The sequence below is a fragment of the Aphelocoma coerulescens genome, chromosome 2 (genome assembly GCF_041296385.1).
Source record: "Aphelocoma coerulescens isolate FSJ_1873_10779 chromosome 2, UR_Acoe_1.0, whole genome shotgun sequence".
Taxonomy (NCBI): Eukaryota; Metazoa; Chordata; class Aves; order Passeriformes; family Corvidae; genus Aphelocoma; species Aphelocoma coerulescens.
The window spans coordinates 58,456,952-58,478,138 of NC_091015.1; the positions used below are offsets into that span (position 1 = coordinate 58,456,952).

The window sequence follows — 21,187 nt, forward strand, 5'->3', positions numbered from 1 at the left end:
GTGTCCATAACACTGTTCATTAGTCTCTCTGTTTTCTGTGTGTCATCCAGGTGATAGTTCATACTACCCTATTTTTCACTTAATTTCTGGAAGTTTCAATTAGATTGTACAATTCATTATATTGGTATAAGCATGATGCTATATAGACAGTCTTCTCTCAAAAGGCTCATAGTTTAGAAGTCAGCTTATAAATGGATAAAATAGGGAGAGAGTAACAGTGGAGCAAAAATTAAGAGGTCTGGAGATAAAAGCACACCACAATACATAGCCTAGCCTGCTTGTGACATCTCTGCCTGGGGTTCTAGTCCCAGACATCTTACTGGCAATCGTGGTTGTACCAGACAGTGATGAGAATAAGGAAGACAACCCAGCCCTTGTTTAGCTGCTGACAATGAGTACTGATTTTTTCAAGCAGTAGGAAGGGGAAGCAATTTGGTTATATTTTCATGTGGGTTAATCTAGAAGGAAAAAGAGGAAGGAGGGAGGAGGAAGATGGACTGAAATCAGCTGACTCTGCCACTTGGAGTTCTTACGGACTGTGACTGTGTTGAAGAGTAAGCAAAGATGACCATTCCAAAATGTTCCTGCATTGCGGCTTTGCGGAGTAGCAGGTGTGATTCCTCTTTGTAGGGTGGTGTGTTTGTGTGTGGGAGAAGAGTCTAAAAATCTGTTTCATCTCTTTTGACAGTTGTATATGCTTTCACAACAGAGAAGCAGGGAATGCAAATTATTTCTGCAATATAAGTATTTGCACCTATGTTGGAAATGGTTTTTGGAACATATAAATTAAATGTTCTTTAAAAGATAAGAGCTAGAAAAACACATTAAACTCAAGTTACTTTGACCTTCTGTCTTGCCCTAGTGAACTTTTAGAAGTAAAAGATAAACATGTGCTTTCTAGGACATGTAAAAATGGTAATTGTGTAGTTTGTGATGACAGGTGATGTGAATTGTTGTTAATAAAGTATCTGTTTAAATTGTTCCAGAATGGGCACTGACAACCGTAGTGAAAATTCTATATTACTGAAACTATTACATCACACTATCTCAAATCATTCTGTTTTGGCATCAGAATTACAGATGATACAAATCAATTGTTTGTGTTCCTGGTTGTTCTCGGTAGTTTCTGTGATGTAAAATAATTAGTGCAATTTTCCGCATTCAAGTGTAAAACTAGGAACAAATTAAAGTAAAATATAAATAGGTTATTAGGAAGTTACCTTAAAAACCCAAAATAAGACTAATGCTATCATGTTCATAAAAATAGCGTAACTTCAAAACTCACCTGTTGAAACTGGACAAATGGGCCAGAGTCTCAAATGTATGTCCTTTTAATTATTTATGAAAACTGAGTGCCAAGAGAGAAAAGAAATACACGAGTGCTTTGAAAATTACCATGGGAGCGTGAACATTGTGCATGAGTTGAAAGATGACTGCATGAGCTTCCAGTTGAGTAGAAACCAATGTTAATCAATTTGAGATAAGCCTAAAAAGTCAGGCATCTGTATTCTTGCTGCTCATGGAACTGCTTGTATTCCTTCACATCCAGGATTTGGTCTTACCTAATGTATGCTCCAGACCTTGTACTAAGTTAATTACGCTGTTAATTTCTTTGTTTTATAATTTTCTTATTTACTTGTGCTTGGTAAATATTTATTAATTGAATGTCTGTGAAGAGGTAGTATTATTAATCTTTTGTACCTGTGAAACAGTGTACAAAGGAATTGAGGCTAAACTTGTTGAAACTATGCATTCAGTGTTAAGGATCAGCTTCAAACATTACTGACTAACTTTCTTGGAGCATGTAATATTCAATACATAATTCCAAAGGAATTTGCATGCTCAAGAGCAGCTTCAAGTTTTACAGTGTGTATGCTGGTGCTGTCATCTTCAGTCCACATAAGAATTATTTTGTGCTTCCTCTTAAGTACAGGAGTCCTGTATTTGTACCTGACTAACATGTCACACCTCAAGGCTTGAGATGTGCTATCCTGATAGTTGAAACCTGGCACCACTTTCTTCCTTGTAAGCACAGCTCACTCCTAATTTCTGCTTGTCCCTCCTGCTGCTGTTCTTTCGTGGGGTGTATAATTGTATGGAGAGATCTGCTTAGCATCTTAGTCCTCAGAGACAGCACCCTGGGTGGAAACTTCTGTTCATGAGCATGTCTCTGGCATGTAGGAGGAATGTTTTAATGGAACAGGTGCAGTACAGGTGGGCTCTCTTGGGAAGTTCTCTAACCACATCTGCCAAGTTTCTAACATAGGCAGATAAAGTAAGGAATACAAGGTATTGTAAAGGTATTTTAAGATATGCTGTTTTGTTCAGTTTATGCTGCCGTTTCAGCTTGAATGATTTTCTGGGTGCCTCAGGGACAATGACTTTTGGCATTGGAAGAAGTGGGGTGGACACTTCAGGTCAGAATGAATGTCAGTCACTGGGGCTGAACATGACAGAATTCATCTGTCAGTTTCCTTAAAGTGGGCTTTCTGGTGAATGCTTTTCTACTCTTTTTAGTCACTTGAATTGTTTTCTAAGCTGGTTAAAAAAAACCAGGAAGGCTTTGCCAGTCCAGATTCTGGGAAAAAAATAAAAGGCTCATTTGGGTTTAGTATTATATCTGAGGGTTTAAAAACACATTTCTGAAATTTATTTCAAAAACTCTGGTGGCTTGTGTTGGGACAACTGAACAACTACTGATATTAATTGTCTGCCTGGGTGTCTTTGTCAAAGACAGTTCAGCTTAAGTCAATGACATTTTAGGCTAGGTTACTGCATCATCAACTACAGTGGCCCATGAGACTGGTACAGGTTCGTTTTGCTGTTCCTCTCCCTCTCCTGTCCCCCTATATGCAGGTAATAACTACCATCAGACAAATGTGTTGAGCAACCCAGTAAGGTAATCTCCCAATGAAATTTTATTTGTGAGGTTTCTCTGGTAGACAAGGTGTGTGCTTGCAAAAGTTTATAATAACAGAGAGATTTTGGAGGATGGGGAGTTACTTGTTTGCAGGTGCAATTGTTTTCTTCAGGAAATGGACACAAGGCAGCTGAAATTCAGTTGATGAAAACTTTTATCTAAGCTAGGATCTCTGCAGCTCTTCATGTTTTGGTCTTCCCCAAAATTTTATTGGCAGAGGTGTGGCAATTAGCAGCATGATCTGTTTCTTAACTTGTATAGCAAAGCCAGTAAGTGATGCTAACAGTAAAAGTTACTTAAATTAACATAATTTAATCTAAGTCTAATTATATCCATCCTGTAGAATTTACCAGTGTAACTATCTGAAAGTATGTGGCTTGTTTAAAAAAAAACTTGTCTAATGTTGATCAAAGTGTTTTTTACTGGAGCAGCTGCTGCTTCTTTGTTGCTCTCAAATGTTTTCCTAACTTAAGCAGGCAAGCTGAAGGCATCTATACTAAGTGACTCTCAATCACCCAATGATGAAAGAACACCTTTGTGCTTCATACAGATACTTGAGACTGAAGAATAGTTATTTGCTTGTTTTAGGGGAGGTGTTTATTCAAGTTTGTCAGTTGAAGTCCACAGATCAGTTTTTCAAACATGGAAATAAGAATATCTAGAATGTTAGAATCTTACTATATGAAGGTCTCTATGCACAGTATATCAAGTAGCTTTAGGTAGCTCGGTAGTTTAAAATGCCAAGGGAATTTTCAAAACTTCTCAATCTCCAGCCAATTTTCCGAACATTTGGTTTCTGTTTTACAGAAGGAGACTTACGTAAAGTGCATATGAAAAGATGCTGTTCTAGACTATTTTAGTAATTTTATGATACCTGGAAAGATAAAGAGACTCCTTACTGAGCTACTGAGATTGAAATCAGTCTATACAGGAGGGCATTATCAGAGTCATTGTCTTAAAAGTCACCTATGCCATCTCAGAGGTGGTAATTCAGATTGTGAAGCACTGGAAATTTCCTTCCCTGGCCCCTGACAGATAACCACTTTAAAAGTAAGTAATAAGGCCTGACCCAAGGATAAACAAGTAGATTTTGCAAAGACTGAGAGCTACAGAAAATTCAGGAAAAATGCCAGTTACAGAGACTAACAGACAGCAGAATGTACATTCAAAGGAAGAATTAGATATGACCTTTGCAACATCTGCCCACTAGGGCTGGGAACAGAATGTGGTTATTATTGCAAGTACCATGCTGAAGAAACAATTAGGTTTTGTGTCTTCATCAGTGGTAGGGTTGTTGTGATCTATTATTTATAACTTGTGTGTGTACATTTGCTTGTTTGTTTGGTATCAGCACTTTCCTTAGATCCAGTGTCTTGTGATAGAGGCTGTCCATTTAACTATGTAGCTTTTGCAGTTGTCCTTCCTTGAGTTCATTTTGATTATGTATTGCTCTATTCCCCTCAGCCTGTACTTAGACTTTCAGCAGCTGTACTTTTTAAGCTGCCTGGGCTGATTTCCTTCCCTGTCTTCTCTAACTGATTTGTATCCTGAGTCAGCCACTGGACTGTGTTGCCTTGGTGTTTGTATGGCCCCAGAGTGAGGCAGACTAGGGAACTTGCTCACTGAAACTATTCATCTTGGCCAGTTTATTTTATTCCCAGTTTAGCCCCTCCCTGTTGTGACTTAGTGCTCAGCTGTACCAGTGCTAGAATGAGAGAGGTCAGTAGGAGTGAGTGGGAGTTGCCAGTTAACCTATTATATGAAAAGCTGAGTAAGTACTTGAGCTTATCCTGGCCATTTATCCCACGCAGAGCTGAAGCTGCTGTCTGTTCCTGATTTACAGCTGATTGTTTATTAACCCACAAAGCCAGAAGGGTAACAGTAGTTTTTTCTTTCAGAATGATCTGCATCTTTTGCTTCGGTCTCTGATAGATAAGAAATGAAGCTTTTGAATTAGCTGAGACAAAGACGTAGTTTTTTGTTGTCCTTCAGAAAAAATAATTGTAATCCTCCTCATTTTACTGCATGCAGTTAGAGATTTCTGAGGGATAAAAGACATCTGAGAAAGAGTATCCCTTCCAAAGTTTACTAATGTTAAATTGTGATGCATGTTGTATCAGAAAATAGTTAAATTTTTTTAGGGAAACATTTTGAGAAAAGACTTTAGGAAGAAAAAGTGAAACAAAGTTGTAGAGTTTTTGTTACTCCTGAGTTTCTGTACCAGCTTTGAAATTCCCTTTTTTCACAGGGAAATTTTTTGTTGTGAAATTTCTGTCAAAAGACCTATAAAAGTAGAAAAAACTGAATTTGACTAGTGCTTTGATATGCCTGCTACCAAATACAAATCAAGCAAATTTTTGTACTTTTAGGCCAGCACTTGTGTACTTTATTAACAGTTAGGCATGCTTTGAATAAACAGTTCTCTGTTTCAAAACAGAAATACAAGTCCAAAATCACGTTCAAATCTTTATTTTCCCATATAGTGTTAGCCCATTGTTTTGTCATCCCATGATGTACAGATTTGTAGATACGACTGGGGAGAGCATCAAGGCAGTAGAGCAAGTGAGCATTCCAAAGTTGTGATATATTGGAAAGATTTCAAGTGTCTCAGTCTGAAGAGGGGAAGAACTCAACCACAGGAATTAACTCCTGGGTGAAAAAATTGGTTTCACAAAAGGCTGGGTAATTCCCTTGCTTGCAGACGGTACCCTTTCTGGTATTGAGTTATTCTCAGTGCTGAACTCAGCCTTATGACTGGAATAAACCTTCTTCCAAAAAAAGACTCCTAGGGCCTTGCAAAATGTTGGAAATCCTTAAATTTAACTCATGAAAGTGTCATCTCTGTTAGCAGTCTGCAGAAAGTGAGGGGTTTATTTTCTTTGCCTCCATTTCCAGACTCATTGGACTTCAGTTTAAAAAACAACAAACCTGAAGACACAAAAAAGAGAAACCTATCACAGCCCCCTACAACTCCACTGTAAAACTGAGAGGGGCTTCTGCTGCCATGATTTGCTTCCATATCAAGTCCATCTGTTATGTTTGGTATATTCTCACCAGCTTCCTGAAGTGGAACTGAGACTTCCAGGGCTCTCTGTGAGTCTAACTAGAAGGCTTGAAGGATAAGAATAAGTAAAGGTTATGAATGAAAACTGACAAACACTATATATAGATAAGATGTCTTGTGTGTATTTTTCTTCCTCTCCTTGAGAGAACTTTTTCTTCTGTGTCTCAGCTGAAACAAGCTCAGTTGGATTCAAGTCCAATGACAGAGTAATGTAATTACGCAGTTGATGAGGCTCTGGATGTTAGCTATGTGCTGAGCACATAAAGATGTTAAAAATGCAGTGGGCTTAAAGCCCCCTAGAATTGTTTATAGTGTTCTTGCCTTTAGGAATGCAGTAGCTGAACTTGTCTGTATTTGGTCAAAGGACTGTGTGTTCCGTAGGGAGCCTTGAACATGCACTTCTCAGTCGAAGGAATTAATACTAGAGGGAGATCTAAGAAATTTGTAATCACAAGCTTGATCTGAGAAGGTAAGCAACACCAGCAGCAAAACAGCTTATATGTGTGCTTTCTCAGATATATCAGTTTCGGGTCTGGAGGTAGCGCTGTCTGAATTGAGAATTTAGTAAAGCTCTAGTGTTGCTTTTGTGGAGGAGAGTCACAGAAGCCTTACAGAAGCATGAGAGATTCTTTGAAGGCATCTGCATGTGCATGACTGTTATGTATCTTGTTAGCATAGTAAAATACTTTCTCCTGAATTGGGAAACAGCAGGTGGAGTTCTGTCATTTTTTGATTGTCTCTACAGAAACGGTGACTTTTTAAACCGAATTGGTAAACATACCTACAGAGAGATTGGAAAGGGAAGGGAAAAATTGAACAGTATTTTTCCTCCTCGGGCAGTGTGGACTTCTGACTTCTATACAATATGAAGTTACTTCATACTTTGTTCCGGTATGCATATGTGATCATGCAGTTGAGAAGGAGAAAAATCAGTGAACTAGAAGTGAAATGTGGTTTACAGATAACTTTGAAAAAGTGTCACCTGCCAAAAATCCCACATAATGGTTTTTTTTACCAGTCAACGAGGTAACAAAACAATTTTCAGACAGTATTAGTTTAAAAGACAAGTGGTTTGTAGATGTGAACTAGTTGTTGAAACTAGGGAAGATGGAAAGTTCTCTGTGTCTGGACTGTGTCAAATGGATTTTAAATGTAGTCTGTCCCTTCTCTTTCTCTTTTTGAAATAAAAAATTGTTATTCCTTAGATAAAGGATTTTCTCTTACTGCTCAGGATGCATTGCTAAATGATGTTTAGGTGCTAGAAATATCTGTCATATAGTCCATGCTGTTTCCTAATTTTAAGTGCAGTATTTTAAGGCAGACTAAAGATGACAGCATCTACTTACTTAGCAAAGGCAACTTCATCTCCTTTTAATTTTTTTCTCTATGGTGTACAGGAGTGAACTAGGAATACTTGAAATCCAAACATTTTTCTATATTTTTGTGTTCCTGGCCTATATGTGTCAATTTGTAATGTTTCTGTAGTTTGTTCCCTAGGAAAAAAAAAAATTGATAAGTAAGGGATGGGAATACAAAGTACTTTTATCCTGCTTTAACACAGGTGTTTGTGTATTTATGTAACTGAATAATAATACAGGACTTATATAAGCTTAACTTTTCCATTTACTTTTCCAGAGTATGTATTGCATATTGACTCTCATTGTTTTTGTTCTGTGAGACTTTCTTAAATGTCGGAGTATTTGTGGACAAATAAATGAGGTTATGTCCTGAGCATCTAAGTAGTTGATTGTACCACCTACTTTAAAATGGTGCTGATGGGCCAAATTACTTCTTTCAAGGTTTCTCTCCACAAAATTCTGCTCTGACGAGGATGCTCTCCCTTTGAAGAGCTGAACAAGTTTGTGTGGCAGAAGGGTGTGTTCTGGGTGTAAATGGATCTTTCCCTCTTCATTTTTTTTAGCTGGTCAGATACCCATGAACTTTATGGAAGGGTTTGTTCCCTCTAATCTCTGGAAGGAGAATAAATAGGTGGTTATAATTTCATCTTTCTCTTCTGGCTGCCACTGGCAATTGTGACAGATGGTGTTGGAGATACACATGTTGAAATGTGTTACGTTACAGCATCGCTTTACAGCATCTTTGAGCTAAGGCACTTCAAATCTATTAGATGTTCCTGTATCATACTGCAGGTACTGCATCCAAATTCTGTGGTTTTACACTAATGAGCCACAAAGGTATGGGAGAGATCTTGTTTTGCATAGCAGTGTTGAGATCTAGTAAGTTTGCCATCAAATTTGTAGTAGTAGTGCACCCTCATGCTTTGAAACTGCATGTGTATACAAACACAGCAGACATAATTTCCTTCTCACTATAATTAGGAGATCAGGGACTGTAAACCATGAAGCATCTTTTTAGAGTGCAGCCACAAAGAATTTGATTTGGGAGAATTCTAGCTTTTTGTTCTGATTGACCACTCAGACTCTTAAATGTTTTTTTGTTATGGTTTTTATTTGTTCTGTAGTTAATAAAACGTGTCTTCTCTGTGTGATGCCTCCATTTCAGTTGCACTCTGCCAGTCAGGGAGGACATTCTGCCATCTATCCTGTTGGCCTCACTCCGAAAGAGACACTTGTTCCTGAGGACTCATTTACTATAAGGGATTATGTTTTTCCTTTCAAGAAGGAAATGTTCAACTGGACTAATTCTCTCCATGTGGTTAATATGTTTTGTCATATTACCTTCCTGATACAATTATTGAAGATACATGGATTCTGCCAAGCTTCACCTTGTGCTTGGATACTTATGGATTCTGCCAAGCTTCACCTTGTGCTTGGAGTTCTAAACTTGTAGCGTAGTTTGGACTTGATGACCTTGTTCTTTGATTTGATAGCAAACTGGAGTTCATTTTTTTTAAAGAAGGGGCCTTTCTTGGTAACCTGAGTTTTTGCAGGAAAGCAAAATCCAGACATTGTTTTCAAGTGGTTTTCTTGCTTAGAATTGTCTTAATTTCTATCCAAGATTTTAATGAGATTTGCAACTGTATACCAGTGTGAAACCAGCAGGTTTCTTGTCAGTATTCTTCCCTGGTCCTTCTGCTGGTTATCTTTGGCTGTCATGTGAAATAGTTCATCATGAGTGGTCTGAAAACAAGGTCAGCAAATTTTGCTCCAATACAAATTCTCCTCACTATGTCTTTTCTTTCATTGTTGAAGTTCTTGTAACCTTAAGACTCAGAAATGTACCTCACACTTCTTAGCTCCATGTGAGAATACTGGAAAAGACAAAAACCAACCCCCAGACTTTCAGGGCTGATTACTTAAGGCACATACGTTAAGATGAAAATTCATCTTGAGGAATCCATATAGTGACAGTTAGCTCTTGCTTTGGTAAATAATATGAAATTCTGAGCTTTATTTTAGAACATTTTTATTATCAGGGTGCAGGTTTCAGAATTGAATGCAAACACTGGTAGAGGATTGTTATATGAAATATGTTTCCAATTAGACACAAAAATAAAATTTATGATGCTGTTAAATTTGTCAAATTGAAAATTGTTGTAAATTCCAGTTGCTTGGAATTGCTCATTTTTGGGGAAAAAAGGTCTTTTTCTTTTCTTATGGTGAAATGACAGTTCAATGTCTTGTGATTCTACACATGATGTACAATTCTATTCAAAAATGCAGCATTTTTGTAAGTCATACTAAATGCTTGAAAAGTAGGTATATTGAAAGATGCTTCTTAAAACCTTGATGTATGTTACATCCTGTTTAACAGTATTTTATGTTTATTTAGGTTCCTCTAAAGAAGGGGGAGCTGGAGCTGTGGATGAGGATGATTTTATTAAGGCATTTACAGATGTTCCTACTGTACAGGTAAGATGTTGTGTATATTCATGTTTGTTTTCAGAAATATGTTATTTGCAATAATGTGTTAACCTGCTTTTAAAACTTACCTAATTTTACAGTGTTCTAAGCAAGCACCATTACTTTTCCTTCTTTCTGACTTTTGAGTCTGTATGGAAAGCTTTTTATTTTTCCAGTAGTTACCAGAAAAAGTGCTACCTTTACTGTCCTACTAATCATTACCACATTGTGTTTTGGCTAAAATGCCTTACTGCTTTTCTCAAACTTTTCCAGGGAGCTAGTGAAAATAATTATATCTTTAATAGGGAAAAAATATTAACATAATATTTGGAAAATTTAGGGCTGCAATTTCAAAGGATAATCAAGTAATAAAAAATACAGGCAAATAATTCAAAAAGCAAGAATTGTATTTTCAAATTTGCTTGCATTGTAATGGTGTGTGTATGGTACACATGGCCTTATTCTAGCAATATTTTAAAAAATTAAATCTAGTGCCTTATTTTCATACCAATGAACTTGTTGGATTCTGAGTTCTTAATTGAAACATCAGATTTTAATTTCTGTTCTTTTAGTGTGGGAATTGCACATATTTGGTACTTTCACATAGTTGAGTCATTCAATATGCATGTAGCTTACAAGGCCTATTTTGAATAAGTTTTCCTTGAGCAGCTGAGGTGTGGAACACAACCAAAGACTCAGTAAGCCATAGTTCCCAAATGACGGAAGAATTTTGTAAGACTGCCTTTTCCTGCTATATATTTTTGTTCTGTTTTTATTTCCCAAGCATAGTTACTTGTTAGATCTGCTTCTGCAGGCAGAAATGCTGTCTGCTTTCATGAAGGAGCACTCAATCTTCATGATCCCTGTCACATCAAGGAAGTCTTTGTCTTACACTGTAAGAGCTTTATGTTTCTTTGCCTCTTCAGACTGTGTTATGAATTCTTTGGAGGACGAAAACATGCAGCTCTTAGTAGTGTTTATCCCTGTTATGTTGAACAGAGCCATATTCCACAGAACAGAGAATGTGATCCTTGTAGTTCAGTGCCTTAGTGTTTGCAGTCCCAAGCAGAGTTCTGTAATTACTCAGGCTGGTTGGTAACACTGCAAGAACAAAAGTGGGGTGACCACATGACAGGGACCAACACATGTTATTTTCTGTCTGACTGCTAAATGGTCTAGGAAGGTGGGTCATTCTCTAAACTGCAAGAGATAGAGGAGAAAGACATTTGTCGTTACTAATCTCCCTCGAGCTGAGGTGAGGAGGCAGGAGAGAAATGTGTAACTGACTGCAAAATTACCTATTTGTTTCATGGATGAGCATGCAAAAAACAAAACATGATTTTATTTTAGTGTCCTTAGGAATAATGGTTTCCTGTCCAACTTCATGCTTCTGACTGTGGACAATCTCTGATCTTTCAAAAAAGAAAACAAAAAAAAAACCAAGGCAGATTCCATGTCCTGAGACCATGTTAATTACTAAGGGAACAGGAATTTTCTCTGTTAGGCTTGTGAAGAAAGAATGTGACCTGTAGTTCACCAAATTATCCTAAAAGCGAAGGGCAGCATGAGGAGAGAGAGTTGTTTGTACGTTACTGGGCCCATTCCTGTGTCTCTTCTGTTTTCATTACATTTATGGGTTTGAGTAGTGGCTTCATTGAAAGTAAGAAAGGAACCTATATGGAAAACCAGATTCAGTTCTGGATCAAGATTAGGTACATCTGAATTAATCAAATAAATTGAGGTTATTTACAGTGTGGGTATGTTTTAAGTCGTTATTAAAAGCCTCCAATGGTAGATCTGTCTTTCCACTAAGCTGTTCGCATGACTGCTCATCTGTTTTTAGGAATATCATATTGTTTACTTGTACCCAGTTTTTAATTCCCATATTGAAAATACTTTTCATCTGTAAAGTTATTATTCTTAGTTGTGTTTGAGCTTTAATTTTTCTGTCTTTGATGTTGCAGTTGCCTTTAATGATGTGTGTGTATGTTGCCCTCTAATGGATAGCAGCAGTTTATGAAAAAGATGGGTGATTTTTAGATGCAGTCTGATGGATCTGTGTGCCAAAACCAGAAGTACCGTAGTGACAGGATTGTGCCTTCATATTCAAGATTACAACCATACTGGTTTTACAACTTAAGCCTTTGCTGAAACTGAAGAAAATTCTGTGTTCAGGTTAAGAGTAACTCCCATTAATAGCTAAAATTTGTTTGAAAACAAGTTCAGTTATTTTTATAGAAGTCTGATGTGGGAACTTGTGAGCAAAAAATGCATTATGTCATTGGCTGAACATATAATTTCATCTTGGTCTCCTTAAAGTGTAATTAATCAAGGGCAGGGAAAAAAGAAATTATTAAAATATTGCCTTTTATTCCTGTGAAATTAAAGTAGGTATGCACTACCTTGAAAATACAGGATTTTACAGTGGAATTACAGTTTTCATTTCATGACAAGATAAAATTACACCATTTGTTAAATTCTACTCTGCAATGCCAGTTTGAATATTCCTCAGTCCAGCTCTATTTGTGCCAGGTAATTAAAGAAAAAATTAAGTTCTTTGCCTAGAAATGCTAATAGGGTAGACATTAACCCATTGTACAGGTTGCTTCTGTGTTTGTCTGGTGCCTAGCATGTTTCAGTCTTGCAGCAGTAAGTATACTGTACAACATGGTCTCTCATGACACAGAGGCTGACAACGAGAAAGTCCTATTTTCAGGATTTGCTTAATGCAACAGCTTGCAAAAGGTTTTTGTTCCTTGTCCAAGACTTCAGACTGAGATTTGAATGTGCATCGAGCAGTCCTCAGATGCCACCAAAAGGCATCATCCTGCTTCCCTTCTTGTTGCACTTCACTTCTTTATGATAAGTTCTCAGAGAAATGCTGAGTTTCCAGAGAAATTTTTGCGTCTTTTCTTGTAGGATGAGCTTTCTGTATACATAAAGCTCTGAACTGAGCAGGAGACAGGTCAAGGTGGGTTATGGTAAAGGGAGATCCTGAGGAGGCTGAATCATGTCATGAATTCTGATGGCATGAAGTGTCACCATAATAGGAAGCTTCATCTTGAGTTAACCAGTGACTAGTCCCTTACAGTTTTAAAAAAAAAATAAAAATTTTCTTTCATACTGGAAATTAATTTTGATTAAAAAGCTTCCTGAGACACACATAATACTTCATTTTTTAAGAGTATGGTACTGACAGAATTAGTGTTGGAATAAACTAGGGTTGTGTAACAACTATGAATAGGCTACCAGTATACACAAATATATTAAATGGTGATACTAAACTCATGTTTGATTTTGTGGGCAGTGGAGTAGAAAGTCTGTTACACTTGGACCCAGTTGTTTTCATTAAGTCATTTGTTTGTTTCTACTAAGTTATACATCCGATGTTTAGTGACTTCCAGTGAAGGAAACAGTAATCATGAGGAATAGCTTTCTGGTTTTTATGGATGCAGTCATGTCTCCTGTATAGAACTGCAAAGCTGCTTCCACAGTGTATCCTGGAAGAGCTCACACAGCAGTGTGGTAATAAAAATCTCAGTTTTGTTGGTATATTCAGGAATAATTTTCTACCTTACAGAGAAGCTGGTCTGGGTGTACTAATTAATCTGTTTCTGAGAAGGTTCCTACCCTGTTTATTCTGGAAACCCAATATGCAGGTGTTTTAGAGCTCTGATGTCTTTCACCTCCTCCACATTCCAGCATGAAATATGCACGCCTCCATAACCATATTCTGTTAAAGTACTGGAAAAAGAGTAGATGGCAGTAGAGTTAAGGTTCCTTATCTTCTGTAAGTTAAATTAATTTGATATGCTCAGGAAACTGCAAAACTAGACTCTATTTGGAATAACCTTTACAGTAATTTGAAGATGCCTGGAAAATTAGGATATTTTAAAGAAAACAATCATTCAGCTTAACCACAGAACAGAAGAAAGACATTTCATTGTTTTTACAGTAAGATCAAAGATGCATATACACATGCTGGAACAGTGTGTTCAAGAGACAAAGCTCTTAAGCAATTCATGCAGAGCAAGGTGTCCTAACCACTGGCCCTTGTTTCCTCTGTGTGCTCTTGCACATATGAAAATTATGTCTTGTATTTAAATAATGAGGGAGCATCAGGCCCTGCTGTTTAGGTGCTACATAAGTTATCATGCTGGTGTCCAGCTTTTACTGTAGAAAGGTAGGAGTTTCCTTGAACTTCCTTCCTGACCCACATCTGCCAGCTCCATGTCTTGAATGTGTCTCAGGTGGCCCCAGGTGCTTGTGTATGGGTCACTGAGTTTTGGCCAATGTCGTTATGGAAAAAAACTTCTGATCCAAAAAAATGGAAATGTTTAGCTGAAAATACATTTTTTTGAAAAAAAACCCTGGCCAGATCAAGTTTCTGCTTAGTAGCTTGCTTCATATCCCCTTAAATTTGTTCTCAGTCTGGAGGAAAAAAAACCCTTTAAATTTTGCATATGCAGTGTAAGCAGAAAAATGCATCCTTTGACTTATGTCCAGGAAAATAGAAGGGCAGTCAGTTTATTTGACAATGATGTTTTCATTAGTAGGTTTTTTATTCTTTTATTCTTTAATAATCTGTTCTTGTACATGTACAGTTCAATAAAGACATTAATTCATTTATAACCAAATAGTGAGTGTTGCATGATTAGATTGTTCAGACTTCAGTATTGATGGTCTTACTGTATAGTGAGAACTCCGACTACAGATGGCTCCTTATATTTATTTACTGACTGGAGAAGTTAATAAATGGTAGTCTTAAAGTAGCAATACATAGAGAAGCTATGGAAACCTTTAAATTTAATTTTTCAGACAAAGTTTTATTTTAGTGTTCTCACAGCCCAGTTAGTTCCTCAGAAAGTCCCAGCTCCAAAAGAGTTGCAATGAGTTAAAATGTTGGTTGAGTTTCATTATAATAGTGAGCATGAAAATGAACTTGAGTGGCAATAATATCGCAGCAGATTATCTAAAACCTCTGCTCCTGTTGAATTATTTATTTTTTTAAGTGGAGTTAATGAAATTGTGGGTATGATTAGCTTATCACAAAGGTGAAAGGTAAAATCTTGAGGAAAATGTTAATTCTTCAGCCTTTTTTTTTTTAATGAATATTCACTACTCAGTGATATCCTTACAGATTGGTCTTCAAATGCCCATTTATAACTCTCACACATTTCTCTGGAATTTTGGGGGGAAGATTTGCAGGATTAGAATTGTGTTTTCACTCTTCTGAAGCTATTTTTCTTCATCATATTACCTGGGATATTAACAGTATAAACTTTATGATTTTTTTTGTTTTTCATACTTCAGATCTATTCTAGTCGAGAACTTGAAGAAACGTTGAACAAAATCAGGGAAATTCTCTCAGACGACAAACATGATTGGGATCAACGAACTAATGCGGTAAGCTTTTTATCTGGTTTCAGGTTTGGGTGGGTGTATTTCCTAAAGCCCAGGCATCCAGATATTTTAATTTTTTTTTTCTTAAAGTAATTACACTCCAGATAGTGAAAGAAATTTTAATTTTTAAATCTTGAATTTCTGTATACCAAGTAAGTTTGAGTGGTTTTTAGAAGTCTAAAATGCATTTTTGCTGACATTTGAGTAGAAGCTTTTCTAAAAGCCACCCTATATGTTTAAATTTGGCATTTATGCAAAATTCCATATTCTACAGGTTAACTGCTAGCATTAGTACCAAGAGGTGTGCAGCTATGAAAAGTTTCACTTACAGGGTTAAAGTGTTTGTGTGTATGTTGCATTTATATTTTTTAATCAGGTTTATAGCATCTTAGTGTTTATAAACAGGTGGGTGAACAGAATTGTGTGTTTGTGTATTTGTAGTCCAGGTTCTGCGATTTTTTTTTTTAGCTGTGGAGTTGAAATAATATAAACTTTTTACAGTTTTTAAATTACTGCCCTATATTTTAAAAATTTTGCTTTAAAGACATGCCTACATATATTGTTGCACAGGGAAGCTGGTCCTTTTTTTTATTTTGAAACGCGTATTGGCAGTGTCCTAAACCAAACATGTTAATGTTTGTAGCTGAAGAAGGTTCGGTCCTTGCTTGTTGCTGGAGCTGCACAGTACGATGGGTTTTTCCAGCATTTACGGCTCTTGGATGGTGCTTTCAAGCTGTCAGCCAAGGATCTCAGATCCCAGGTGGTTAGAGAAGCCTGCATTACTGTAGCGTAAGTACAGTTCATGTGCCTTTGTGCACCCTGCTAGATGTTAGTGTGGGTTGGACTTTGAGATGCTTTATCGGTGTTGCAGGAGAGATTGTCTTGTTGGACTGCTGTACACTGTGACTGATAAAGAGTCAAGTCAGGGTTTGAAGCCACAGAGAAAAAGAAATGCTTAAAGGAATTTGTTCTCTTAGGGGATTCACATAGTTGGTAATCCTGTAACAGATTGTATGTGAATAACCAGTTACTGTCATTGCACTGAATACTTAGTGTAAGTTAATGCAAACTGCTGTGAGTGATATTGGGCACTAATCTTGGGATCACTTATGCCTGGTTGATTGGCACAGAACTTCACTGGGACTGCTTGTAAAGACATGAATAGCCCGGTAGTGGTTTGAACATAGAGCATTTTGGTGAGGTAGTACCTCTCATGGAATCATGGAATGGGTTTGGCTTGAAAGGGACCTTAAAGATCAGCTAGTTCCAACCCCCCTGGCAGTGCAGGGACATCTTGCACGAGACCAGGGTGCTCAGAGCCCTATTCAGCCTGGCCTTGAACACTTCCAGGATTGTCTCTCTGGGCAAGACACAGATGACCATGATAATTTTAGAAGCCATGGCTAAACTGAAATGAAATCTTCACCCTTAGCATCTTGCAGACCCCTTTAAATTCAAGGGCAGAGGGGAAAACCAGCATAGTCTTTCCCATTTCCTTGTTTTCCATGACTTTTTAATCCTGTGGAAAGACACTAATGTAACCACTGATTCTCAGTGGCCACAAGAACACCACAGAGTTCACCCTTGCTATTCTGGTCTCCTGATTAGAACAGACCAAGGGGAAATGTTGAAGCATACAACTGCCCTTTCCAAGGAAATCAAGACCTTGAGAAAATAACATTTCCTTTCCTAACATGAAGTCAGGAGTAGTGTAAAGGTACTCTGCAAATGTTCTCATCCAGGCCTAACAACCTGGAATTTTCCTTGATCCCTACAACTTTGATATATTTGATATGTCATTTGCTGCTGGCTATGAATTCTTTTTATATTGTCTGTCTGCATGAAAGAAGCATTTGGTGTCACCAATGGATGGTTAAATTACTGTGTGTTGTATGTATTTTTATATTTGTTCAAACTGAAAACAACCTTGACCAGACAAGGGAACCAAAATTTTTGGTTGGCTAATTGTGGTGAGTTTAGTAGTTTTGCCTGCATTCAATAGGAAAAAAATTCTCAATAATTAATGAAAAATTTTATATTTATACATCCCAAAGTGTGTTCAGAAGCAGAAATACAGTGATATTTTATGTGGACATGAGAATTTAGGCTTTCCAGTTGTAGTATTTGTTTTTCATTATGAAATGAAGTCATTCATGTTTGGCTTCTTAGTGTGCCTGGAAATAATGAAATTTAGAAGTTCTGTTGTTTGGAAAGATGAATCTTTAAAATCCACAGTGAACTTCATTATTTTAAGACTAAGAAATTAATTTATGTTAACAAGTTGTATTTCTTTTCCCTGAATAGCCACCTTTCAACTGTTCTGGGAAACAAGTTTGACCATGGCGCTGAAGCAATTGTGCCTACTCTTTTTAACCTGGTTCCCAACAGCGCCAAAGTGATGGCGACCTCGGGGTGTGCGGCCATCAGGTTCATTATTCGGGTAGGTGTTCCTCTCTCACTGTACTGCTTGGAATTTCAGGTAGTAGCTCTTGGCAGAGATAGTAACTACTCTGAAATAGAGGCTTTTAAATCATTCTTCAGCAGAGGAGTAATGTTTCTCATGGGTGGACAAATACTATATGTCACTGAAACCAATTGGCAGCTTTGTCATAGTAAAGATGGAAGAAGAGGTATGAAAAGCAGGTCTGTTTTAATGTTTTGGGGGGGTTTTTTGTAATGTGTTAATTGAAAATGACCAAATGTGTTTCAAAGGTTAACTGCTTTTAACTGCCTTCTTGGAAAAGACAAAGATAAGCTAGTAGCTAAAAAACTAGTGAGATTTTTAGAAGTGCAAACAACAAAGCAAAGGTATTTCTTTCTACGTATACACTTGCCCCCATGGAGTTAATGATACAATGTTGAAGAGGCTACATATACATGGATCAGGTCAGAAATCACACATTCACGGAAGAAAAATCCAATAGAGACTTGAATCCCTGGACTTAGGAACTTTCTAAGCTGAGTGCTTAAAGCTATAGCGTGTGGAACAGAGGAGTGCTCTATCCTAGCTGTTTTCTATTGAATGTTCTTTGAGCATCTTCTACTGACTGGTGTCTCAGGCAAGATGTTTAGAGTTTTGGGACTTGTACTGGTATTTTTGTGTTTCACATAAAGTGGGAGTTTCTGCATTAAAAGTTGTGGTATTCTTAATGCCAAGCACTTACTGCTATTTACTATGATCTCATTGTGGTTTTAATTTTGTAAGTTGTTGGAAAACCTAAGTGGTTCATCACTTGCGCCTTTTTTTGCCATCCTCAGTGTGTTTTGGAATTTCTACTTGCTCCGTCTGTGCCTCTGAGAATATGCTCTGAGACCTCTGTATGCATGACCTTTGCATCAGCACTTGGGCTAAGATAAATCCCTTGGCATTTTTCCCCCAGACTCTTACACTGCACTGTGAGATGGCATAGACTTGAGAGTGAAGGAGGGAATACACCTTACACAGGATCATTAAAGTTTTAAGAGGACAATACCATTTGTAGTAGTATAAGACAAGCTCAGGCATGTAAGAAACTAACCCTGGCTTGTCCACAGGAGCCAAATTGAGCACAAGAAAAGCAGTATGAAATAAAAGTTCCCCAATTACATTAAATTGGCTTTATTGGTTCAGTTCATTTGAAGGCAAGCTTACACATCAGCTGTAGTTGCCCTGATTTTGTTGAGATTTCTGTTCTTCTTAGCTGTGACCTAACATAGTGGATTGGAAGCATAAAAGCAAGAAAATCCTATCCACAGTGTCCAAATACCCAACCAATAAATGAGACAATGTATTAATGAGAAAATGAGATGATGTAGTTTATCTTTTGGGGAGTGTTTTGGCAGAAAATTCAGGTTTCAGAATTAAATATCAAAAAGAAGTGCAGCCCTATGCCCCCGTGGACTTCTATCCTTTGGACTAAATGAGTATTGGTTGGGGGGTCTTTGATCATTTGAATATTGAGAACCCAAGCTACTTCAGTTTTTGGAGTCAGTGTTTTACTCAAAAACTCCCACCAGAATCCAGTGGCAGCCAGTGCAGTTCCTGGTGCTTTACTGTGTAATTGCTGTAGAGTGAGTCTACGTAAAAAGAGGGAAGCTGTATTATGCCAGTGATCTTGAAGACCTTCATCTCATCTTTGTGCCTTCACTGGATTTCATATTTCTTCTCCAGGAAGTTCTTACACTGTCGTCTGATTTGTCTTTTTTGACTCTTAGTACATCAGGAAACCAATTTTAAAAAAAGAAGGTGGGGGGCAGGGAGGGAATCACGGAGAGATGGCATGTTGGCAGAAACCTTTTTCAGATGGAGGTGGGATTCAGGTTAGTCAGCTGATCTGCAGTGTGGTTTGGGAGGAGGCATGTATCATGACATCCTCAAAGGAGTAGCAGATGAAATGTTCCGTCTTAACAACGGTATGAAAGCAAGCCTGAGGCTTTGATTGCTTTGCAAAACACTTTCTAGAGATGATAACATTGATGGCTCCAAAGACTTGGAATGTACAGGTTTCTTCATCTGTAAAAATATTTTATTTTTACCCCTGATTTGCCTATTATCCCTTTCTGGAAGTCATATGCCTCTTTTCAATTTGCAAACTGTGCAAAACACAAACAAACACCATAAAACTGTGTTTAAAAATATATCAAGATGAACAAATGTAACTGTTAGGCTCTTCCAGAATTTTTGATTAATTCCCTCCTAATTCTGAAATTGGCAGTACTCTGTGAGCTGATGATTATCTCTGCTTTTTTTGTGATTTTTGTGTTTATATCCTGCAGCTGTGATACATAAGAGAGTAAGAATTCTTCAGTACTGTACTTCTTAAGATCTTGGATTTTTTTTAAATTAGCCTGCTGTTTCACACTGTATTGGGGACTGTTTTAGAAATTACCTTAGGTATTTAATCAAGAAAGGACTAAAGAAATTAACTGAAAATAGATTTGTTGAACCACATTACTCTTACTTGGAATTCAGATCGTTAATATTTTCTGTTTACAATTAGTTAAGAAAAGCTGAAGTAAGGCAGCTTTGATTCAGAATTCTGTAATGCACTTGGATTTAATGTAGTTGATCTAATGCGTAGTTTGTTTTCTTCTTCCATCAGGATGCTAGGTGTTTCCATACAGATTATGTATATAAGCATTATATGTCAATGCTTTTATTACTTTATTGACATATTTTACATTAAAGGAAGTTTGGTCCTTGTAGCACTAATCCCTATAAGAATGCCCGTATTTTCATATTTGTTGATTCACTTTCTGCTCTGTAACCCTGATTTTTAAGGTGGCTATGTCTATTACTGTTTTTTTTCCTGTGACAAAACTAAAATAGCATCAGCTTTCAACTCCTTTGAGGAGGCAGCTACATTTGAACTTCTTATATTACTTTTGATAGCAAAGTATTGCATATCATGATGTGATTGTTGATGGCACTGGAAGTGGTTTTTGCTTGACCTTTTGGAAGAAAATAGCTTTAATCAATTGACATGCTAACAGCATTCTTTTATTTAATAGTATTGTATGATTTAGCTTTGGTAAGCATTTTAAATTATTGCAGTTTTTATTATGTTGTTAATTCTGTTTGAATTAATTAGTACAGTACAAATTCAGAATTCAGGAATGCTTTTTTCATTAACTGCTTTGTCCTTTTTTTGATAGCATACTCATGTGCCACGACTCATACCTTTAATAACAAGCAACTGTACCTCAAAATCAGTTGCAGTTAGAAGGTGAGTATATTATAAATGAAAATTATTAAAGCAGTTGCTTTTTAAACAACTTATCGTATGTTGAAAATTAACGTGTTAGAGGATTTATGGCCATAAACTCTGAACATCCATGTGTTGTCATGTTCAACAACTCAGCTACATCTCTAGCATGTTGCTTTCTCCAAGGACATGATGCTTGAACACTTGGATTGGCTCCTGAAAAAATGAATTGTTTTTTGACAGAGTGTCATTCTCTGCACTGAATCACACAAGAGCAGTTAATGCTGTTTCT

The 21,187-nt window shown here is 37.1% G+C and overlaps 1 protein-coding gene across 14 annotated transcripts in view; it reads left to right on the forward strand.

Moving 5' to 3' along the window:
- The window catches only part of CLASP2 (cytoplasmic linker associated protein 2), a 146,690-nt gene that overhangs the window by 63,677 nt on the left and 61,826 nt on the right, over window positions 1-21,187 (forward strand). For all 14 annotated transcript variants that reach the window (XM_069007701.1, XM_069007702.1, XM_069007703.1 and 11 more), the window contains 5 exons: window positions 9,738-9,817; window positions 15,122-15,214; window positions 15,855-16,000; window positions 17,516-17,651; window positions 20,846-20,916. In XM_069007701.1, the coding sequence (XP_068863802.1) occupies window positions 9,738-9,817; window positions 15,122-15,214; window positions 15,855-16,000; window positions 17,516-17,651; window positions 20,846-20,916 (526 nt within the window). The remainder of the gene's footprint in view (window positions 1-9,737; window positions 9,818-15,121; window positions 15,215-15,854; window positions 16,001-17,515; window positions 17,652-20,845; window positions 20,917-21,187) is intronic.